We start from the raw sequence: 20,587 nt of genomic DNA, 5'->3' as shown, positions 1-20,587 counted from the left end.
AGCAATGAAATCTGCCATCCTGAGCATATTCCAAAGTTCTAATAAAAGCAGTAAACTCTGCATTAAGAGCAGTGTTTACATATTTCATAAGTCTATCAAAATATACATAGTTATATTAACAGGTAACAGCTGTTCTAGTTACAAAGGTGGTGATGTCCATCTTTCAACTCTTCAGTGTCACCAAGAAGTATCATCAAAACAAATACAGATTAAAGTTAATAAACAAATACATGAATAAAACTACATGGTTATATTCTTAACAGTGAACCTTGAGACTTTCTCTGACATCGGAAATATTTCTTCTCTCCATCATGTGATAGATCGCTGCCAGGTAATCCAGGCCTTGCAGAAGTACTATGTTACTGGATTCATGTTGGAGATATTGCGTCAGATCAAGAGCTCTATCCAGTGATAGCCTTCCTGCACTGAGAAAGAGGTTGTATGGAATAAGTTAATGTCTTTCTAATGATATACTAAGGGAAGGAAAGGGGTGGCAATGTTATTAGTAGTATTTGTTGCCTAAAGATTAACAGATGTACAGAGTGCTTTACAAAGCACACACAGGTGTATTCCTGCCACAAGGATCTTAGAATCTAAGGGCTACATTGAGCTCATTTCAACTGTATGTGGTGGATCCTTGTCTAGGAACTGTTTACCTGGACGGAGCCAGGCATGGCAGGAGAGAGAACAAGTAATGTTTGGACCTGGGAGAGGAGGGCACTGCCCTTCCAGCTGACTGGAAGAGTGGAGAATATCTATACCCGTGCAACAGCTGAAACCCTCTTTCACATGGGTTGGGCTGGCAGCACTCACCCTCCCACCAGTGGGATCTGAAAAGGACAGGGTTTCCTCATGACCCACTGTGGGGATTATGCTAGTTGCCCTATTTCCTTGGGGGGCTGGGAAAGAATTTTTCCCTCACTGCCAGAATGGCCAGGGTGGGAAGGGAGTGGGCAGCGTTTTCTTTCCCCACGGTGGGTCTGGGACCCGGTGGGGTGGGGCAGGGGGTTAGGTTATGATGTTGCAACATAGTACGTAAAACTTGTGGCAGACATCCAGTGCAGGTACTTGTTATGGAAGGATACGGTCCTTGGATAAAGTGGACTGGAAAAGGATTTAAAAGAAAGCATCCCTTAAGCGAGCCAAGGAAGGGGAATTTGCAGCTCCTATGTCTTGTATGGTGAGGAGCCAACCACCCTCCTTTTTTAGCCCCCTTAATCCTCATACGAGGGGAACATGTCAGGGTCCCAGCAGCAAGATAGCTGGGACCAGGTTGGGAATTACATGGGAGTGATTAAAGAAAGAACGATGACCTGCACTGTACAATGTATTGCCAGGTACTCCCAGACATTTTAAGTGAATAAAGTTGCGGCCTCATTTAACTACATCCATTGCCCCTTGCCTTTCTTCCAGCATGGTATGACTAATGCTTATGCAAGGGCATGAAGAACGAATGGCCAGAAGCCTCCCTCAGCTTGCACATCCCACCATTCTTTGCTGCAATCCCCGTGGGCAGAGGAGCATGGGACTACTCCTTCAGGGCACCTACTGGGATGCAAATCACTTCAGTGCAAGGAGGGAGGAGACAGAACCTCCTACCTCCTTGTACATCGGTTAACAGTGTCCCCATTCCCAATGTTTCTTTCAGGACTCCTTTCCCCATTTTATATCAGCTAAATTAATGTCACCATGCAAGACAGCCAAAGGGAAAGTCCTTTAGAAGGAGGTGGGAGGGAGGGTGGGAGACAGAGAAAGAAATTTACTCATTTGAAAAAGATCTCACTTGAAAAAGAAGACAATAGTGGTGCTCTGTGTGGAGACATCACCAACCTGTAGATGTGTGCTTTGCTAAATATCTAACTATTTTGTGCAATCAAAGGTAAGGGTTCAGCTATATTTATAAAAATCAGAGGGTGGGTGATGAAGGAATTTAACTCAAAGAAGACAAATCCATCCCAGAAAAATTCAACTTGCAGGGAGGGAGATTCTTAAAATATCTGGCCCTTGAAGTCATAGGCAAAGTCCTGACAGCTGCAAATTGTGCAAAAGAATTTTTTTTTAAAAAAAGAACAATTACCTGACTAGCTGAAATGCATTGTGGATCAGGTTGGCTCGGTCCTTGTAGCTGAAGATGGTGTGGTTCTGATTCAACAGTTCAATGATTGTGTCCCATCCATTTCCCTCGTAGTGCACAATGTAATAGCCATTCATGTCCACGTTGAATTTTACCCAATTGACATCTTCCACCAGTTCTATGGTATCTGAGAGCAGAAAAAGGTTACTGAAACAGTTAAACATTCTTAGTGACATTTTCTAATGTGACCATAAATACTTCCAGGATATCTAAACTTCAGAAAGGTGATCTGAAATCTATGGAAAGATTGCATGGTATTAATCCTCAAACCCTTTTTATTGGTAAAAATTAATAAGTAACTATCCAGAACATAAACATAGTTGAGCCAATTAAATCTTAAAACCAGACATTTTTAGTGTACGGTCATAGGTTATGTTTCTTGTTTCATAAATGTTTTCTACAATTTTTAATGGCAAATTTTAGCCAATTAAGTCTCTATTCTTGGAGACAGATGTAGACCCTTGCATTTCACCATGAATTCAGATTCCTGTACTGCTAGAGAGGTTGTACTGGTTAACAAACTTTCAGGTCCTGAGTGCTTCATTGATAGTAACTCATATGAAAAAATAAAGCAGAAAATAAAAATGTAGCTCCATGTTGATTAGTAAGTGGGATTGGTGGGAAATATTACAGTTGGCTGGTTCTTCAATGCCTTTGATTATTCTAAGTGCCTGTGTCAGAGTGTAGGGTGCAAACAGGTGAGCTTGCACTCTGATCACTCTGATATTAATTATTTCCCTAGAGAAAGCTTATGGGGTAATTAGTCAATCAGGCTGGCTGGTGGAGCCAATTACTCCAGGAGCCCAGGGTTGATGAGAGGCAGCACAGGAAGGAAGTGCAAGGGTGAGAGGGAGGAACAGGGTTAGCCAAGCTAAGCCACACAGAGGTTCAGAGTCAGGAGACCTCTACTCCCATCAGGCCCTGGTGAGAGGGCTAAAAGCTAGGTGAACATTTTAAATAGAATGTTGTATAGGGATTCTTGTGAAAAGTGCCGAGGGAACTTAAAATAAAAGGACACGGTGAAGACAGTTTCCGCGGGCAGAAGGCAGGAGAGGAGCCACGCCTCAGCACAGTGCCAACTTGTAAATACTTCACTTTGAAGATATGCTGCAACATTTAAACTGAGCATATCTCAGTAGCACCTAACCCTCATCTATTTGAAATGTACCAATTGATGTGCCTTTGGTAAAGGTGCAATTAAACCATCATACAAAGTGGTCTGTCCAGATCTCCAGCTCTTTCGCAAAAGCCCGTGGGATGTGGCTCATGGGAAGGAAATCTCCAAGAAATCCCCTCATGCATATTTCCCCATATTCTTACATGAGGAGGTGAGATTTATGAAACAGGTCACAGAATCTACCCCTAAGGTGGATTGGCTGGAAGCCAAGTTCACACTCATGGAAACCCTTACACTCTGCAGCAGCTCTGGCCCGCAATCCTGACCACTTTATTGGAGCCACAATATCAAGGACTTCAACTTTCAGTCAGGTGCTGTCCTTAAAGGTGAATTTCCATTGGGGGAGATGGCACCCCAAAAAGATTTACCAGATCATCAAGATATTGTATAATGGGACCTAGAAATTCTCACAAACTGCACTATTGTGGTGGTAATTTCGTATCCTTGGGCACTTGACATTTTAAAGTAACTGTAAGCACATCCATTTTGAATTCCGTTTAGCAGACTAGAAGGTTTGGAATTTTTAAGATCTTCATTGTTGCTTTAAAAAATAAAATCTAAAATGATGCCTGTTCTAAAATGGTGGCCACGAAGGAACCCTGCAGTTTTCCCAACTGATCTACCACAATTTTCAATTAACAAAAATATAGGCAACTATCACAGTGCTCTTCAGTTCCCTCTATTAGTTCTTACACTGTGGGTTCTCTGTGCCCCATTGCCTTCAATGGAAGTTCTGCTTGATTAAAGAACAGAGAATTTAGCCCTTTCATAGATACACAGTAAATAAAAAGAAAAGGAGTACTTGTGGCACCTTAGAGACTAACCAATTTATTTGAGCATGAGCTTTCGTGAATAAATAAAAAAATAAACAAACAAACAGTAAATAAAGCAATAATTATGACAAGACCTTTTCCGAAGGGAAAAATAAGTTTTAAAATGTCTAAGAGAGGCGACACAGAAAAGCAGAAACAATAACCTTTTAAATCTTCATATTAAAGATTTTCTAGCAATGTGAAAATGCAAGCAACTTCTATTAACAGGGATCCACACTCCTGGAAGGTCCTGTATTTGTAACTATGCTGGGATCAGGGTTTGTTTGTTTTTTTAAATAAGAATTAAGGGACTACAGTATAAGCAGAAGCAGTATTAAGAAGGTATGTGTACAACACAGTTCAATCCTTGAGGGGACCATTCAGGAATCTGGGGCAAAAATTGGGGATTGGTCCTGCTTTAAGCAGGGGGTTGGACTAGATGATCTCCTGAGGTCCCTTCCAACCCTGATATTCTATGATTCTATTCTATTCCCTGAGACTAAACACAAAACAGAACATTGACAAGTCAATCTATACCTGAGTGGTTCTTCAGTAAATGTCTCCCAATACTTTTGGAGTGGCTTGTGATGTACGTCAAGGGAACATGCCAGAGGAAGCTAAAAAGGAGAAGAGAACAGTAAAATAACACCACAAAGTCAATAGGTGTTCAAATATGTAAATCAAATTCTACAAGCACAATCAGCATGTGCCTGCACTTGCCCAATTTGCATTGAGGCCCATTGAGGATCATGTTGGAAAATGCCTTTCAAGAAGCGTTCTTGTCTTATTTTAATTCTCTTCTGATTTTGTTCGACAATAATCAATGGAATTCCTTTCTGGAGTGTCCATGTGTTCATTATCTCCGCAATATCAAAGTGTTCATCAACATAATAGCTATGCTGAAAAAAGTGCAAAAGAGAAAGTTATTTACCCCAACATTACTTGTCACTTTTCAGATATTATCAAACACTACTCTGAAGTCAAAAAAGATCTTAGTCATTTGTTTTAAAATTACAGGCACATCCACAAAGTATCTTAAGGAAAAAGACAAATATTTTAGCAGTCTTCAGGCAAATATGTATTTAATTTCAAGATAAATACAGTGAGACTGATTCTCCTCTCTGTTACACAGGTGTACATCAGGAGTGACGCCTTTAATCTAAAACCAGTGTAAGCAAAGCATGAATCAGGTTCATTCATTGCATCCTTATCACGAGGCTCTCTGATGGCCCATTTAAAAGGCTGAACAAATGTCTCTACACAAGAAGCACTTGTACTAGAGATCAACCTGGGAGAGACTGGGTCTCCAATGCTGCCAAGATGACAACTAGTTCTGTAGGCACAACAGAACAGTGCTAGGTCAGGTTGAACACTCTGTTTTTCTAATTATACCTAAGCCTTATGCCTAACAGAGGAACAACTGTTGGACCATGTTCATCAGTACACTTCAGTTGCGTTGTACCGCAAAGGTGATGCAAAACAGTTGTAAACCTGGATTAATTGGCCAAAGCAGCAGAGTAGCCACAGTGTATCAGTGAATCTGACCTAATACATGTTAAAAACTGAGAGCCACATCGTCCGTCCTTTAGGACTGGTAGCCCAGAGCCCGCTGCAGGTGCCACTAAATTTCACATGGATCTTGAAGAGGGACACCCCCACTTCTATAACAGGTGCACTGCACTTATGTGGCTGCCCAACGGCATCCCCTGCTCAAAGGCAGATTTGCTCCATCAAGGATGATGTTGGGGACACACTGAGAATGCAAAGTCTACTCTTGATTTCGGCAAAGATGTGCTTCACCCACTCCCAAGAAAAAACTGGAGTGAAAGGTACAAACAGCAACTCCCCCATACTCATACCCAATGGTAATGGACTCAGTCAAGATAAATCTTTAAAAAAATACTCCAAATAAAAATGGTGAAAAGTATATTGGAAATTTTTTTTGCATTTGTAATCACCTGAAATGCTATCAGAAACACAAGTAAGGGCACTTTTTTCACGTGTGCACACTCACGCACACACCCTCTGATCTGGTAGTTTCCTTTTAAGTGGTCGATATTTTCTAGCCTGCTTTCACAAGTGATCACAGCCATGTCAGGCTGTATAATGATGTTCTATTACACACACATTCCAAAGCCCTGGCTAAAGTCATTTGATGTGACGATATTTGACAGTGGAACTCAGTGGATCCTTTTAAATTGATTAGAAAGCCTTGTTGGCCTTTTGCAGTCTCATCCTTGTCTTTATTTCTTTGCCACCGCTGTTTTCCTTTTTTCCCCCCGACAAGTTTAAATATCTGCAGTTGTTTATTTAGTCAATATTTTTTTTGTCACAGAGATTGCCTCATAAAATACACATCCCATTTTTATAAGGGATACAGGTGAAAAGCAGATATACAATCTTACTCCATCCTACTTCAGCACAACCACAGTGTCAGTGAAGTAGATGCTGAAGTATCTGTTCAATAGAGATCTACATTAATGGTTAAATTACAAGGATGCAACTGATTAGTTCTTTCTGCACTAGTCTAATACAGAGAAAGCAGATAGCAATATGTACTCACTGCATTCTTAGCCACCTGACTTTTGCTGTAACAAAATTTACCAGAAGTAAAGTCCTCTTCTGAACATGTCTGTAAAAATACACATTTTCAAAACAGGATTAGCAAGTCATACTGAAAATACCATTTACTATAGTCCTGATTTCTTACTTCAGTGTTAGCAATTGTTATCCAGCAAAAGAAAAATCTCAGCCAGTTACCAACACTTAAAAGTCAGTTATCCCTGAAGAAACATTCTAAAGCCTTTAGTAATACTTTGAGTCAAATTATCAAAACCCTCTGGTGAAATTGCCCCTGAAAAACATGAAATATGCCTCTCAAGTAATTTTCTGGTACAACTGGTCACATCCAGAATTTGCCCTTTGTACAACTGCTATTTAGATCAGTAAATCACCCTTTAAACTTGGTCCCACTCAAGTATTCACCCAAACCACCAGCAACAGTCCTACCTGTGCAATTTTGATTTCTTTGATCTCTTGCCTAGAACCTTAGACACTATAACTCAGTGTTCAGACTGCCCATTACCAGCTGCCTAGTCCTGATGTTCAGTAGCAGGCTGACTCCAATAGATTTTTATGACTAAAGCTTCTTGATGTGAATAAACTTGACATTGCTCATAAGCATGTCTTTTAAAAAAATGTTTAGAAGACACCGACTTGGTTTTTGGACGTAATCTTTACAGACTTCACATATTTTATAGTAGACCATAACCAGTTTGCTTCCTCTTTTTTCTTTTTTTAAATATGACCTGGGTGTGTTGTATAGCCCCTCAGGGTTCTCCTTAGACCCAGTGTTCTTCTGTTTGTATTGCACATGCTCTTACTTGTTTTCTACTTTCCATTAAGTGACTCATTGCTTGGCTAGTAATACTCAACTCTATTATATGGGAGATGCTGACTTTTCCTGGTTTGTATGAATGTTGTTAGTTAGGTTGCAGAATGGAATATTGGGTAATTTTTTCTCCTTAAACTTGGTATATCCAATAGCTGATGCTTCTTTGTTGGGTAACCTTGTCTATGGGTCTGACCCCAGCCAAATACTTTGTTTGATGTACTTCCCATTAATGATTAAACTGTGAAAAAGGTGTGCTTTCACTGTGAAATTGAGAGAACAAATAGATCCATGCCATTGTACATGTAACCATGCAAACTGAAGCATTAGGAATAAAAAACTTCATTAAAGTCAACGGAATTATACCAGGGATTGATCTGGCCACTGGGCTAGATCCTTATCTAGTGAATATGGGCATAGCCCCACTGGCTTTGAGGAAGCTATGCTCATTTACGGCAGTTGAAGAACAGGCCCATTATCTTTTTGTCATCGGAAAAAGTGTACAAGATATGACCTTTATTCTCTCAAATGGATTATTATGCTAAGGTTGCTATTCTTACCTTTGAGACCTAAAGACTGGACTAATGCAATGCTTTGTCTTATGATCATTCCAACAAAGTCACATCATAAACTCAGCTGATGAACAGCCCTCCAATAATCGTCTGTACCTGTTGCTAATTCCTCCACATCTGAAATCATATCTCGCACAATAGTAGTTCCTATTGTATCAAATGACGTATTGAGTTTATTATTGCTCTATTAGTCTTTAGGGCATCATCTCAGCTGAATCTATTTAATGAATTTTTTTGCTCCTAATGTTACAGTTCACATTGTTACATATACAGTGAAATGTATCTATTTGTTCTCCCAACTGCACACTTACAGCCTAATCCAGCAAGGTGCTGACTTTGACAGTAATTAGTCACAATAATATGCCCTTTCATTCTGCATCTCTCTTCTTTCTGAGTTTCTGCCAATGTGCCTCTCAAATTTTAAATCTGTTTGCATTTTGTAAACATTTTCTCTAAGTCTCTTAAAGATTTAAAAAGCCCATTCATAATGACTGACTTTCTGAACAGCTTCACATTGAGACAGAGTGCAAGAAAGTCACTGGGGTGTGAAATTCACTCCTATGCACAAAGACAGCATAAGAGCTACACGCTGTGACCTCAAAACAAGGCTTAAATGGGATTTAAACTGCACATAGACCTTGTGCGTGCTATCTGCATGGGGGTAAGTTTCACCCCAGATGCATATGTATAGGAGTGTGCTGTATGTTAGCTAAAATAAAAGAAGGAAACTTACATTAGCCAAGCTGTTCCAGAGATCATTATTCTTTGCATTACTATAACTGTGTTTCTTTAAGTAATGAATTATTCCATTCTGGAACACCTCTTCAGTCAGAAAGTTCCGCAGCATGTGCAGAATGCAAGCCCCCTGCAGATGATTTGACATAGTTGAATCAGCATATAAATTCCAGCTGCCTTGAAACAGCCATAACTATGTTATACAACAATGTAAAATTGTTAACACATGGAGAATTTTGAGAATATAAAAGGTGAAAAGTCAAATAAATGGGCACCAAGATGAAAGGCCACAAGTCATTTCAAGATGATGGCTGCAGACTGTAACTAAATCACGAGCGTGCAATGAAAATAGGAGCTGCAGAAGGCCCCAAACACCACAGAAGCACTGTGGTTCTGATGGGTGGAAGGCCAGCTAAAGAGAAGGTATGCAAGGGGGATGCTGCATCACCCATGTATGGAAGAAATGGACTTGGCACTAGATCCTCTGAACCCAGTGTTTAGGGGAGGTTTGGAGACAGGCGAGGGAAGAGGTGCAAACTTGATCAGTGGATTTGTATTTAGGTGGAACTAGTGACCACAAACCCACATGCAGCAGGTGCATAAGGGACTATGACCCTAATTCTAACCCAGATGCTAAAGTAAGTAGCTACAGATCTGCCCTTGCCCCACCTGTCAGCTCAAAAGGTGGATTTTGTCCTTCCTCAGATCCCACATAGCTCCCTGCAGAAAATAATTTCTCCTCAGAGTTAAATTTAGTGCTGATCTATGCCCTATTCAACTCTATTGACTTCATTGGGATTGGATGGAGTGTAAATCAGCACAGAATGTGACTCCCAAAGTAATTGATGGACCTAATATCTGACTGGACTTAGTCTCCCTGGCCAATAAAGCAGCACGAGTTGTGACCTCAGATGAAATTATGCATCCTGCCTGAAATAAAACGCTTTTGATCAGTCAAAAGGAGTTTAACTAGAGTGAGAAAAAAAGGAGAAAGACAACCCTGATGAAAGTCTGAGCAATAATCTAAACAGAGATGTCAGTCAGCATAAAAATAAATACACTTGCCAATTCAAAATTATACTTAACAAAATTCTGAAAGAGTGTAACTCTGACAAGCCAGCAAGTCAGAGTCACAGGCCAATTCACTTGTGTGTGAACATCAAAGAAATGCTAAGTGCACCAATTCACTCCAATGTTAATTTGGTTAAAAGGAAATGTGAATGATATTCTCTTCACCTTATCTGGAACTTGTTGAGTGCTACTGCATATATATATATATATATATATATATATATATATATATATATATATATATATCCCTGTACTAAATTAACCCTAGATCAAAGGTGTGTGTTAATATTAAGATGAGAATTTACTAGATGAAAACTAATGAAGGATTGTTTCAGGCTATCACATTGTATTTACATTATGTCTACCCATCACACAAAATTGGAGCCTTGTAAACGTAAAAGATTGGTAACTTCAAATCATGGGTCTTTGTGTTTGACAGTGAAAATTCACAGACTCTGTTTGCATTTAATCAACAAAGGAAGAGCCCATGCAGTGAATGAATATGCCTGCCAGACTGCCTTCTATGGAAAGACACTATAAGAATGGATTCAGGGGTCGATTCTGTATTTCTGAACTGTTTTGGATTCTAACAGGGTGGAATACTGAACAAGTGGGCAGAGATCTCCAGAATTATTCTGGGTAACCCTGAGGAACTTTTGGAAATCTAGCAGATTACTACAACTCTATTATCATTTTGGATTTACAAACTTTAACTCACCTGTTAATGTATTTTACCTGCTTTAACTGCTCAATAGCTCTAATTTCTTTTTCTTAGCTAATAAACCTTTAGTTAGTTTACTAGAGAAATTAGCTGCCAGTGTTGTTTTTGTGTAAAATCAAGAATATCCATTGACTGGGTAGATGACTGATCCTTTGAGATTGGGAGTAACCTAATGTGAGGTGATTTTTGGTTTTAATAACCTTTCATCACAAAGTCTAGTTTGTCTGGGTGGCAAGATGCACTGGAGTGCCTAAAGGGACCGTTTGTGACTCCATGGTGAGATTAATACAGTAATCCAGGAGTGCACAATTGTTACTGGCTTGGTGAAATCTAATTACAGACTATGCTGCCAGTTTCGGGTGTCAGCCCTGTTTTCTGACAGTCTGACCTGAACCTCACGCTCACAGCTGTGAGCTACTTCAGACAGCATGAGAGATTTTGTTCTTTAACATAAAAGAAATCTAACAATGTAACAGGACGTTACAGAATTCAAGTTGAAATTTGATCTTCAAGCTTCCTATTTTGCCTTCACTTTACAAAAATGTATTCCCTTCTGGCCCCAAAAGTTTAAAATATTTTATGGTGATTTTTAGACAGCCATTAGGAAATGTCCTTCATTAAGATACCGTGAGGAAGTGTAACAGGGTACACTGAGTCAGGAGCTGACTCAGCGCCCTGTCACTGAAATCCTTGTCAGTATAGGTTAATTGGGACCTATCCACAAGATCAATTAACTAAGTAGAGCTATAGGGCTAATTTGAGGGGGAAGCAACTCTAGCTGTGGGGAACATATAAATTGAGAGGAAGGAAGCACAGAGAGGAAAGCTGAGAGCCCAAAGGAAGACAGAGGTGGGCAGGACTGACTGACTGCTGCTAGCTCTGTTTCCTTTCCCAGGAGCAAGTGGGGCAGCTGGCTGGGGGAGTGTAAATATATGTAGAAAGCTCTACAGGTGGTGGCCTGCTGTGGTGTGGTCTGTGGTTAAGGTCTGAAAGGACTCACAAGGGGACCACCCCTTGGCAGGAAGACATTAACTATATAATCTTGTAAATTATTCGAACAGCTGTCCCATGTAAAGTTACTATTTTATTAGCTAATTGTTTTAGTTTCTTTCACAGTAGACAGATCATAAATTATAACAATTTAGAATAATTTGGCCAAGCATATAACTGTATTATGACAACTAAATGCAGACCAACTATAACACTCTGGTGTGAGAAAATGATAGATTTTAGTGCATTTGGAACCAAAACGTCACCACTCATTTTTTCCCCTTAGTATCAGCACCTTTTCTCTCCAAGTTGTAACTTACACATAGACAACGAGATTAAATAAACAAATTACTTTAGTTATTTTGACTGTTATAAGATGATTTAATTAAGAATTTATAGAACAAATGAGAAACTACAGATGGAAATTCCATATTCACTAAGAGAAATGGAGAGACATGCTGAATTCTCTCTCTCTATAAACTTTAGGACACAATCCTGCAATGTGCAACTCTCTTTGAATTACAAAGCGCTGCATACCCCAATTATCAGTGGAGTCAATGGGAGCTAAAGGCAAGATTGAGTCTTTATGGCTCAGTCCTTTACCCACCGAAGTGAACAGACATTTTGACATTTGTTACAATGAAATAATACCCGGCTATTAAAGTGCTTTTAGTCAAAAAACTTAATAAGGTGTGATCTTGCAAAGTGCTGCCATTCTTCTGGTGTCAGTGGAAGGTGACGGTGCTTAGCATCATTCTGGAGGGCTCTTCGCAGTTTAGTTTAATCCGTAATCCCACGCCCCTCCTCCTCCCCCCCCCACATTTTGTTCTTTCATAAAGGCAAGTTGTTAATATTATGTCAATGCCAAGTTTCCTGTCTATGCTGCCCGTAACATTACAAACCAGTTATACAACTGAAAAAAAATTGCCATTACATATGAATATGAAGCAGATTTACCTTGTCGTATGACACAGTATCAAACATTTCCTTGATCTGTGTTGGGTTTTCTGCTTTTGAAGATATGGGGCGAGATGAGTTCATAGAGTCTCTTCCCATTGCTGCAAAGCAGGTACCTAACAAATAATCATTCTGGAAGAGTAAAAAGATAGTAATTGTGTATTCGCTTCAGGAAAACCATATTGAATTATAAATGATACAGGCTACAATTTACCATACATACCACTTGCAACTCTGGGTACGTGGCATCAACAGATATAAATTCCATGTATCGAGCAAACCCTTCATTCAGCCAGATGTCATTCCACCATTCCATGGTAACAAGATTACCGAACCACTAAAAATAGATTAAAATATATTTTCAGAAACAGATGAAGAAGATATAAAGGAATTAAGACAAATGGTTCATAAAGAAATAAAATATTCATTAATGGGTCCCAGACAGAGAGGAAGAATAAAGAACTTCTTCCAACTAAATCAATAATATTACTTCTGACAATGAGTGTTTTAAAAGATGTACGTATGTCTGATTTCCAATTAATAGTGAAACATCTCTTCTCAGTCACAAAAAATTGGCAAGTACATTAACAAGAAATCTATCAACAAGGCCAAATTCTGGCAAGAGCTGTGCCATGTCCAGTATCCCAACCCTAGTCTTACCCGGGACAGGATCTGGAATTGGGTCATTTCTTATTACATAAAACAATGATCCTACCACTCAGGAAATCACTCTAAGCATTCAGAAAGCTATGCCATCAGTTATCAGCAAAAGTCATTCTCTAACATATGGCAATAAAATGGATGACTGCAGGGCTCATCATTACTGCGTGTTGTTCATTTATCACACCAAATTCTTAATCACCAATTTCTTTTTATTTAAATAAATAATAAGGGGAGTATGTTAAATATGGTATACTATTAGGAAAGCCATTACAGGACGAGTACTTGAATCTTTTTTTGAACATAAATGAATGTCACAGGCATTCATCTTTAGAATGTTTCACTGGTTTTATAAAAAAGTGTTAGTTAAGGCCAAATCCTGCTTGCCTTACTGACATGAGTAATTTGTTTAAAGTCAATGGGACCACCCTCAGAACTCAGGTGAATAAGATTTGACCCAGAGTTTAGAAATACAGTAAATAAGATATTAGTAAAGTAGCTTATGAGATATATAGATATTTTCAATATGCTAGCTCAAACAAATAGTTAATTTCTGTATCTGCTACAGAAATTAACAATTGGAAATCTACACTAGTCCTTAATAAATCAAAGCCAGACTAATTTATGAATCAATAGAAAATCAGTTTTTAATGTCAATGCTTTACCATACTGGCATCAGTTAATCTGAAGCCTCTTGATGAATCATGGTATTAATTCCTTAAAATGTAGTTCTACTTTGCAAAGTATTCAAAAATGGCAACTTCTTACTCAATATACATGCTCCTTGCGTTCAGAATCATAGTTGTTTACTAAAGTGGCAAATATAAGGGTTTACAACTTTTGACACCTATTAGTATTGCAGAGCCAACATAGCAAAGAATTGGATTCTCTTCACTGATGTACATTGTCATTTCAGAGAGGGAAAATGTCTGTGTGGTTATATAACAAACAGATGATTAAAAAGATCTAGCTTAAATTCCCACCTCTGCGACTGATTTTTTATGTGATCTTGGGCAAGCAACTTTAAACACAGAGCATCCAAATTTCACAATAACTTCAAACAGAGCGTGGGAGCTGAGTGCTTCTAAAAGTCAGGCACTTAACTTCTGTGTATCCCTGGTTCCCCACTTGTTAAGAGAAAAAAAGAAGCAATAAAACTTCCCCTGTCTTATAAGGGTTCTGTCTGAATAGTTTATTGTTTGTAAATAATACAACTTTATTGGTGCTTTAGTGATGGGGGCCATTTTAAGTAGATAGAATTTTTAACTAAGGCCAATCATTTACACTCAGCAAACCTTCTGAAAGCAGCAGAATTTCACTGTTTAATCTGGCATAATCTGGCCAGAAAGAACAGTATTTTCTTTCTTTTTGTTCATCATCACCATTAATAAAGGTATTAATAAACACTCAGATCTTAGGGTGAGTTTGCAGAACTGGTAATTAGAAAAAGACATCTTTTCTCCTCTAAAATGAGCACTTTTATGACTGACACATTAGAGACAATGTACATGGAATCCATACTGCCGTTTTTACAGAGCCAATTTTCAGAGCAGAAATACTTAAAAATAAAAATGCTGTTTTGATTAATATCTATAACATATATTCTTCCATGTCCTGATGGATGTGCACAATAGATTATCCAAACTAGACTACCTGATGAGCAAGTTCATGTCCTATCACCATGGTAACCCAAAGTTTGTCAGAAGCTGAAGAAGTCTCAGGATCATAAAGCAGAGAAGTCTCTCTGTATGTGGTCAGGCCCCAGTTCTCCATGGCTCCTGACTGAAAGTCAGGGACAGCAACAAGATCTGAAAAGCAGTAGAACTTAATATACGTTGATATGTGGGACATTTGAATCATTGCTCAAGTCTAGTAGAGGAAATAGTAAATGAAAATGTCTCCACTATTGGTTTAATTAAGCTTCCGTTGAAACTGGTGGGAATCTTCTATTGACTTCAATGAGAGTTGATCAGGCAGTATGTGAATAGGTAACATGACAACCACATATATAATCTCTTCCAGCTACCAGAAATGCTTTGATGGTCTATTGCTTTCAATAGCTACAGGAACTTTCACCATACAGAGGAAGTACCTCTTTACAGTGGTTCCTGCCACCAAAAAATGATCAAAAGTGAAGTATCTTCCTGATATTGTATAATTTCTCTAATGTTATCAAAGAATAAATGCTGCTAAGAGAAGCAAGACTTGCTCAAAGAGACTATTCTGTAATTGTTAATCTTTCCAAGAGCATGAGAAAGAGGATTTGGCCACCGTAAAGTAACTACTTCTGTTTATCACTTTTTTAAAAAATGGATTCCCTAATTTACCAAACCAAATATCTGTATTAATAATTAGGCAAAGTATCCTCAACCGTCTCCCTGAGGATCCTCATAATTGTTTAGCCCTAAGAACACCATTTGCAATCACTTCCCACATTTATAAATCTCTGGTTCAGATATATAAATAAATAAAATAAATATACAAAAGTTAGGGAAATTGTGGAACTAACAGGATGCAGGTTATACGTCACTGCTCGAATATTTTACTTTTGCTGTATGCTTTCCCTCATTTTTCTGTATGTTTATTTCGATTGCAAGATCTTCATGGCAGGGATCTCATTTTCATACTTTTTGAGCAAAGCACTTATAGATGCTATATGTGACATAACACACTCCTGTATTCACACCCTACTCACTATTGTATTAATCTTTGTACACATGCCTTGTAAGGTACGATTTGAAAACTCATAATTTGGTGCTCAGTATGGTCCTGATAAAATTTGTGTGGCAACATTGTTTGTGAAGTTATGAGATTCTCCTATATGATGTTATTAACATGTTCCAAACCTGACAGCCCTGCCCAAACATAAGTTGGCAAACAGGTCTGTCCTAAATAAAGGTATGCATGCTCTGCTTGTTCACAACTTAAATTCAAGTTAGAATAATCAAATAGGAAGGGAAGACAAAGTTCAAACAGGTGAAAAAAACAGAAGGGAATATTTTTCCACATATACTCTTTGGCTCCTGGTTCTCAGGTGGAAATGTTTTAAGAGAGGAACGGAAACTATAAAAAGGAGGAACAAATACTTGAAGGCACTTCTCTCTCTCTCTCTCTTACTGCCTACCACATTCACTGTACTTGAAGAGACAGAGGAAGCAGCTGTTAGACTCTGGGGAAGGGGTCCTGACCTACAGAAGTTGGTCAGCAAGGCTGCTGAAAGTATGTGGTGAGAAAATTTTGCTTTGAATATAATTTGTTAAGTTAGGCATTAATAAGCATTCTATTTTTATTTTTCTTGTAACCCTGTCTGACTTTTATGCCTCATTACTTGTATACACTTAAAATCTCTCTCTTTGTAGCTAATAAACTTGTTTTATCTGATCCAGTGTGTTCAAGTTGACATGTCTGAGTAACTCCATTTGGGGCAACAAGTTGTGCAAATATTATTTCCTTAAAGGACTAATGGACTCAGTATATTTGCACTGTCCGGGAGAGGGCTGGGAAGTATGGGATATATGTATCTGGGGGGGAAACCGAGAATGGGCATGTACTGGGTTCACCCTGTGGTAAACTAAGGCTGGTAATAGCCGAGGTGTGGTTGGCTGGCTATAGCACACACATAGACATAGCTGGGAGTGACTTACATGCTGGAGTCTGTTTGTGAGCAGCAAGGCATTGTAAAGGGCACCCTAGGTTACAGAGCAGGAGTGACACAGCTACTCATTAGTCTGGATTGTTCCCTGCTATGACACACTATATAAATAAAAAGTAACGATAAATAAATAATAATAGGCTCAAATTTACTTACCATCTTACAACCTCGTGTGTTATTGAACATTAGGCATAGGTTTCACCAAATTACCTTGTTTTGGGAGAGGGTAATAGATACCAAAATATTGCTCATAGAATTCCAATATCTTTATGGCAGCTTCCAGTGCATAATGAGCTTGATTCAGTTTCTCTGGAGTGACATATACTGACACCTGTTGAATAAATACAATATATACAACTACATGAAATATGGCTTAAATAAAGCAGTTGTTTGGCTGCTTTTCACTTCCTTTGAATTTAATTTAAGAATGCAAAATGCAGAGTAAGAACTATGGCCTGGATCCACAAAAGGACTTAGACATTGTGACTGTCTATGTTTCAGTGCATAACTTTTAGCCGACTAGAAAAATCATTGGAACAGCAATGCAATACACAAAGCCTGAGTTAGGTGCTTAGGTTCCCTGTATAATAAATGGGGAAAACTAGGTGCCAAAGAACAGTATTCACAAAAGCCCGTATCCTAGCCACTGAAACTAGCCAATGGGAGATGCTGAGGAAAGGGGTGTATTCTAAGCCCACCCTTCTCACAGAGCTAGGTACCCAAGTCCAGGCTGCAGGGAGGTACTTAGCTCTGCTAGTGGTCCACAGCCAGAAACCCTCTCCTGGTATCAGGTTCTTAGCCACTTAAGTCATTTCTTGTGAAAATGAGTTAGATATGTGCCTTACTCCACAAAAAACAACCAGATGAGGAGACGGGGGTGCCTACCATATAACATTTAGCCCAGTGGTTAGAGCACTCACCTGGGATGTGGGAGACCCAGACTCAATTCCCCACTCTGCTTGAGGAGAAACGATTTGAACAAAGGTCTCCCACACCAGTCAGATGTGTGCCCTAACCACCTATGGGTTATTCTGATGTGGAGCTCCCCGAATCTCTCCTGTTGAAGCTGATCCACTTTGGATAGATTTTTAAAAAGTCATTAGGTGAGAGAGAGAATGACTCTGTAGCCTGATGGTTAGGGCACCCACCTGGGAGGTGGGAAACCTGAGGTCCAGTCCCCCTGTTTCAGTAATTAAGTATTTATCCAAAGTGGAACCACTTCAAAAGGAGAGACTGAGGGAGCCTGACATCAGAATAGCCCATAACACAGTGGGTGAAGTACTCTCCTGAGAGATGTGGGAGACCCCTGTTCAAATCATCTCTCTCACTCGGGGGGAGGGAGGAAAGGAACCCAGGTCTCCCACATCCCAGGTGAGTGCTCTAACCATTGGATTAAAAGTTATAATGCGGGTGGTGGCAGCACCATCTCCCCCTCAATGCCAGATTTTGAATGGGACCTGATCAGGTAGCATGCCTACCAGATTGGGCCCCACAGATGAGGTTGGTGCTCCTCCATTTATCTTATCTTAACAGTTCATGCATCACACAGAGGCTTAGGCGGGAGATAGACATCCAGATGCTTAGAGCGAGACAGAAGTATGCATGCCCAGAAACAGAAACTTAGGCATCTAGGGGACTTTTACAGTGAAAATATAGGCAACTGAATAACTTTAGGCACCTACAGCATTAGGAGGCAGTGAGCAGTGGTTTTATGGATTGCAGGTGTGACTAAAACTTGGACTTAGGTGCCTAACTACCTTTGTGGATCTGCACCTATGCCATCTTCCTATGGCAATATGAAGCATGTGTACTTGTCCAGATCCCATGAGCAAAATTTGCTGCACTGAGAACACACCAATAAACAACCAACATTCCATACCTTCTTATCCACTTTCTACACCTTCAGTATAGCTGGCAGGACCTTGATGTGGTCTGTTGGTTATACTGTGGATTTTAGTTGGGTGAACCCTGGATTTGATTCCTAAAAGTTCAACAAAGGCTAGGACCATTGTGTAGGCAGCACCCCAAACTGTTGGAAGGTAAAAGTTACTTGATTTGCATTGCACATTGCTGATCCTTTTAGCCAAGTAAAGAGTATTGTTGACAGGTTCTGAAAGTAAGTCCAATTGTTAAGTCTGAGTGATCTATGCTGGCCACGGAAGGAAGGGAAATGGATGGTTTCTCAATTGAATATATAATCACATTTAAAACCTACCTTAATTCCAGATGAAGTTGTACCACTGACTGACTGGAAATCACTAACTATAAATGCTACCAAGTAGGTGCTCATTTTTACACTCTCTGCAAAGTGATCTTCAAACAGGTGGTTGTCTAGCTTTAGAGTCTTTACCTAAAAAACATGAATTGGGACAGACCACATATACTCAGTTCTGCTTCTAGTATGTAGATGCATTTTATTTTTCAATAAAACTGCCAGCTGTTCTTTGTAAGACTGTTCAACATATATTATCCAATGTGAAAGTTAAGCAGGAACTTAGGCAAGCACTGCGAGATGGGGTAAATTACCTGCCTAACCTTCCTGCAGCTGAAGGATAGAATAATCAGGGCTGGTGAGTAAAGGACCACGATCAGCTCAGAGATTTTTTTTATTTTTAATATAGGACATAATAATGATATAGGATTTGCCATACCAGATGATCAGATTATTGGTTCATCAAGTCAAAATATCCTGCCTGTGACAATAGTCCATACCTGATATTTCAGAGGAAGGCAGATAAATGTTTTTTGCAATGTTCCTTCCTGCTTTGCTAAATTTCTTCCTGTCCCCTGTCAGTAATCAGTTTATGTCCTGAAGCGTGATTCATACATTCAGATTTTAAGGCCATCTAGTCTGACCTCTTGAATAACACAGGCCATGAGATTTGATTACTGTTATTTTAGCATATATAATCATAGATGCTGCTAAAGAGGTCACAAAATTACCCTTGCATGGTATCTGCCTCTGACATTCTACAGCAGTGAATTCCTCAGGCTGATGTTGCATGAAGAATTATTTCTTTGAATTAGTTCTATATACCCCCTTATTCTCATATTATTGACAATGTAAAAACAAGGGACAAAACAACTCTTTGCTTGATATAAGGAAATCACAGGCCCACCTTATTTGGTCTCATATAAACACATGAATAGCAACCACCCAATAAAGAAAGGAAGAAAATACATACATGAGTGCAAAGCACATGAGGATACAACTGAAAAAATTCACCTTTGGCATATTAGATAGTGCACTATGTTGCCCATCCCTCCGAATCTTTATTGTATAATTTGCCTTAAAGGATGGTTCATCAAAACATGGAAATGCCATGCGGGCTGAAGTAGGTTCAAAATGAGTAGAAGCCAACAATCTGAAAGGAGACAGCAAGCAGCAGAATTCGCAAGAAAAGTGTTTTTCTTTACCAAGGTAAATTAATAAATCAAAACTCATTCAACATTCACTTGATAGCCTATAAGGAAAATTGCTTGCTTAAAGGAAATCTAAACAGTAAGGTAGTTGTAGAGACTTTTCAAAGAACTTAGTGGGTGCTGTCCTTGAGGCACCATAGCTCAGAATCTCAATTGTATTTAGGCACCTAACTCCCATTGATTTCAATGGGAGTTAGACACCTATATATCTTTGAGAATCCTGTCATTTGTTGTAACTGGGTCAGGAGAAAACTGTATTGTAACTAGGTTCTCTGACCATGACAAAATCCTG

The 20,587-nt window shown here is 39.2% G+C and overlaps 1 protein-coding gene across 3 annotated transcripts in view; it reads right to left on the bottom strand.

The window, feature by feature from the left end:
- LOC140911468 (endoplasmic reticulum aminopeptidase 2-like) overlaps positions 1-20,587 on the bottom strand; it is a 50,512-nt gene that overhangs the window by 8,072 nt on the left and 21,853 nt on the right. For 2 of the 3 annotated variants that reach the window (XM_073344570.1, XM_073344569.1), the window contains exons 3-14: positions 20,099-20,237; positions 19,088-19,222; positions 17,083-17,203; positions 14,874-15,028; positions 12,784-12,897; positions 12,561-12,692; positions 8,820-8,951; positions 6,687-6,755; positions 4,844-5,022; positions 4,661-4,740; positions 2,078-2,261; positions 269-425 (exon numbers count right to left, since the gene is read on the bottom strand). In XM_073344570.1, coding sequence (XP_073200671.1) covers positions 269-425; positions 2,078-2,261; positions 4,661-4,740; positions 4,844-5,022; positions 6,687-6,755; positions 8,820-8,951; positions 12,561-12,692; positions 12,784-12,897; positions 14,874-15,028; positions 17,083-17,203; positions 19,088-19,222; positions 20,099-20,237 — 1,597 coding nt within the window. Of the gene's footprint in view, positions 1-268; positions 426-2,077; positions 2,262-4,660; positions 4,741-4,843; positions 5,023-6,686; positions 6,756-8,819; positions 8,952-12,560; positions 12,693-12,783; positions 12,898-14,873; positions 15,029-17,082; positions 17,204-19,087; positions 19,223-20,098; positions 20,238-20,587 lie in introns of those variants that run through there. The other variant, XM_073344571.1, reaches the window with a different exon arrangement.

Source organism: Lepidochelys kempii, chromosome 5 (assembly GCF_965140265.1).
Source record: "Lepidochelys kempii isolate rLepKem1 chromosome 5, rLepKem1.hap2, whole genome shotgun sequence".
Lineage (NCBI taxonomy): Eukaryota > Metazoa > Chordata > Testudines > Cheloniidae > Lepidochelys > Lepidochelys kempii.
This window is presented reverse-complemented; position numbering and strand designations above follow the sequence as displayed.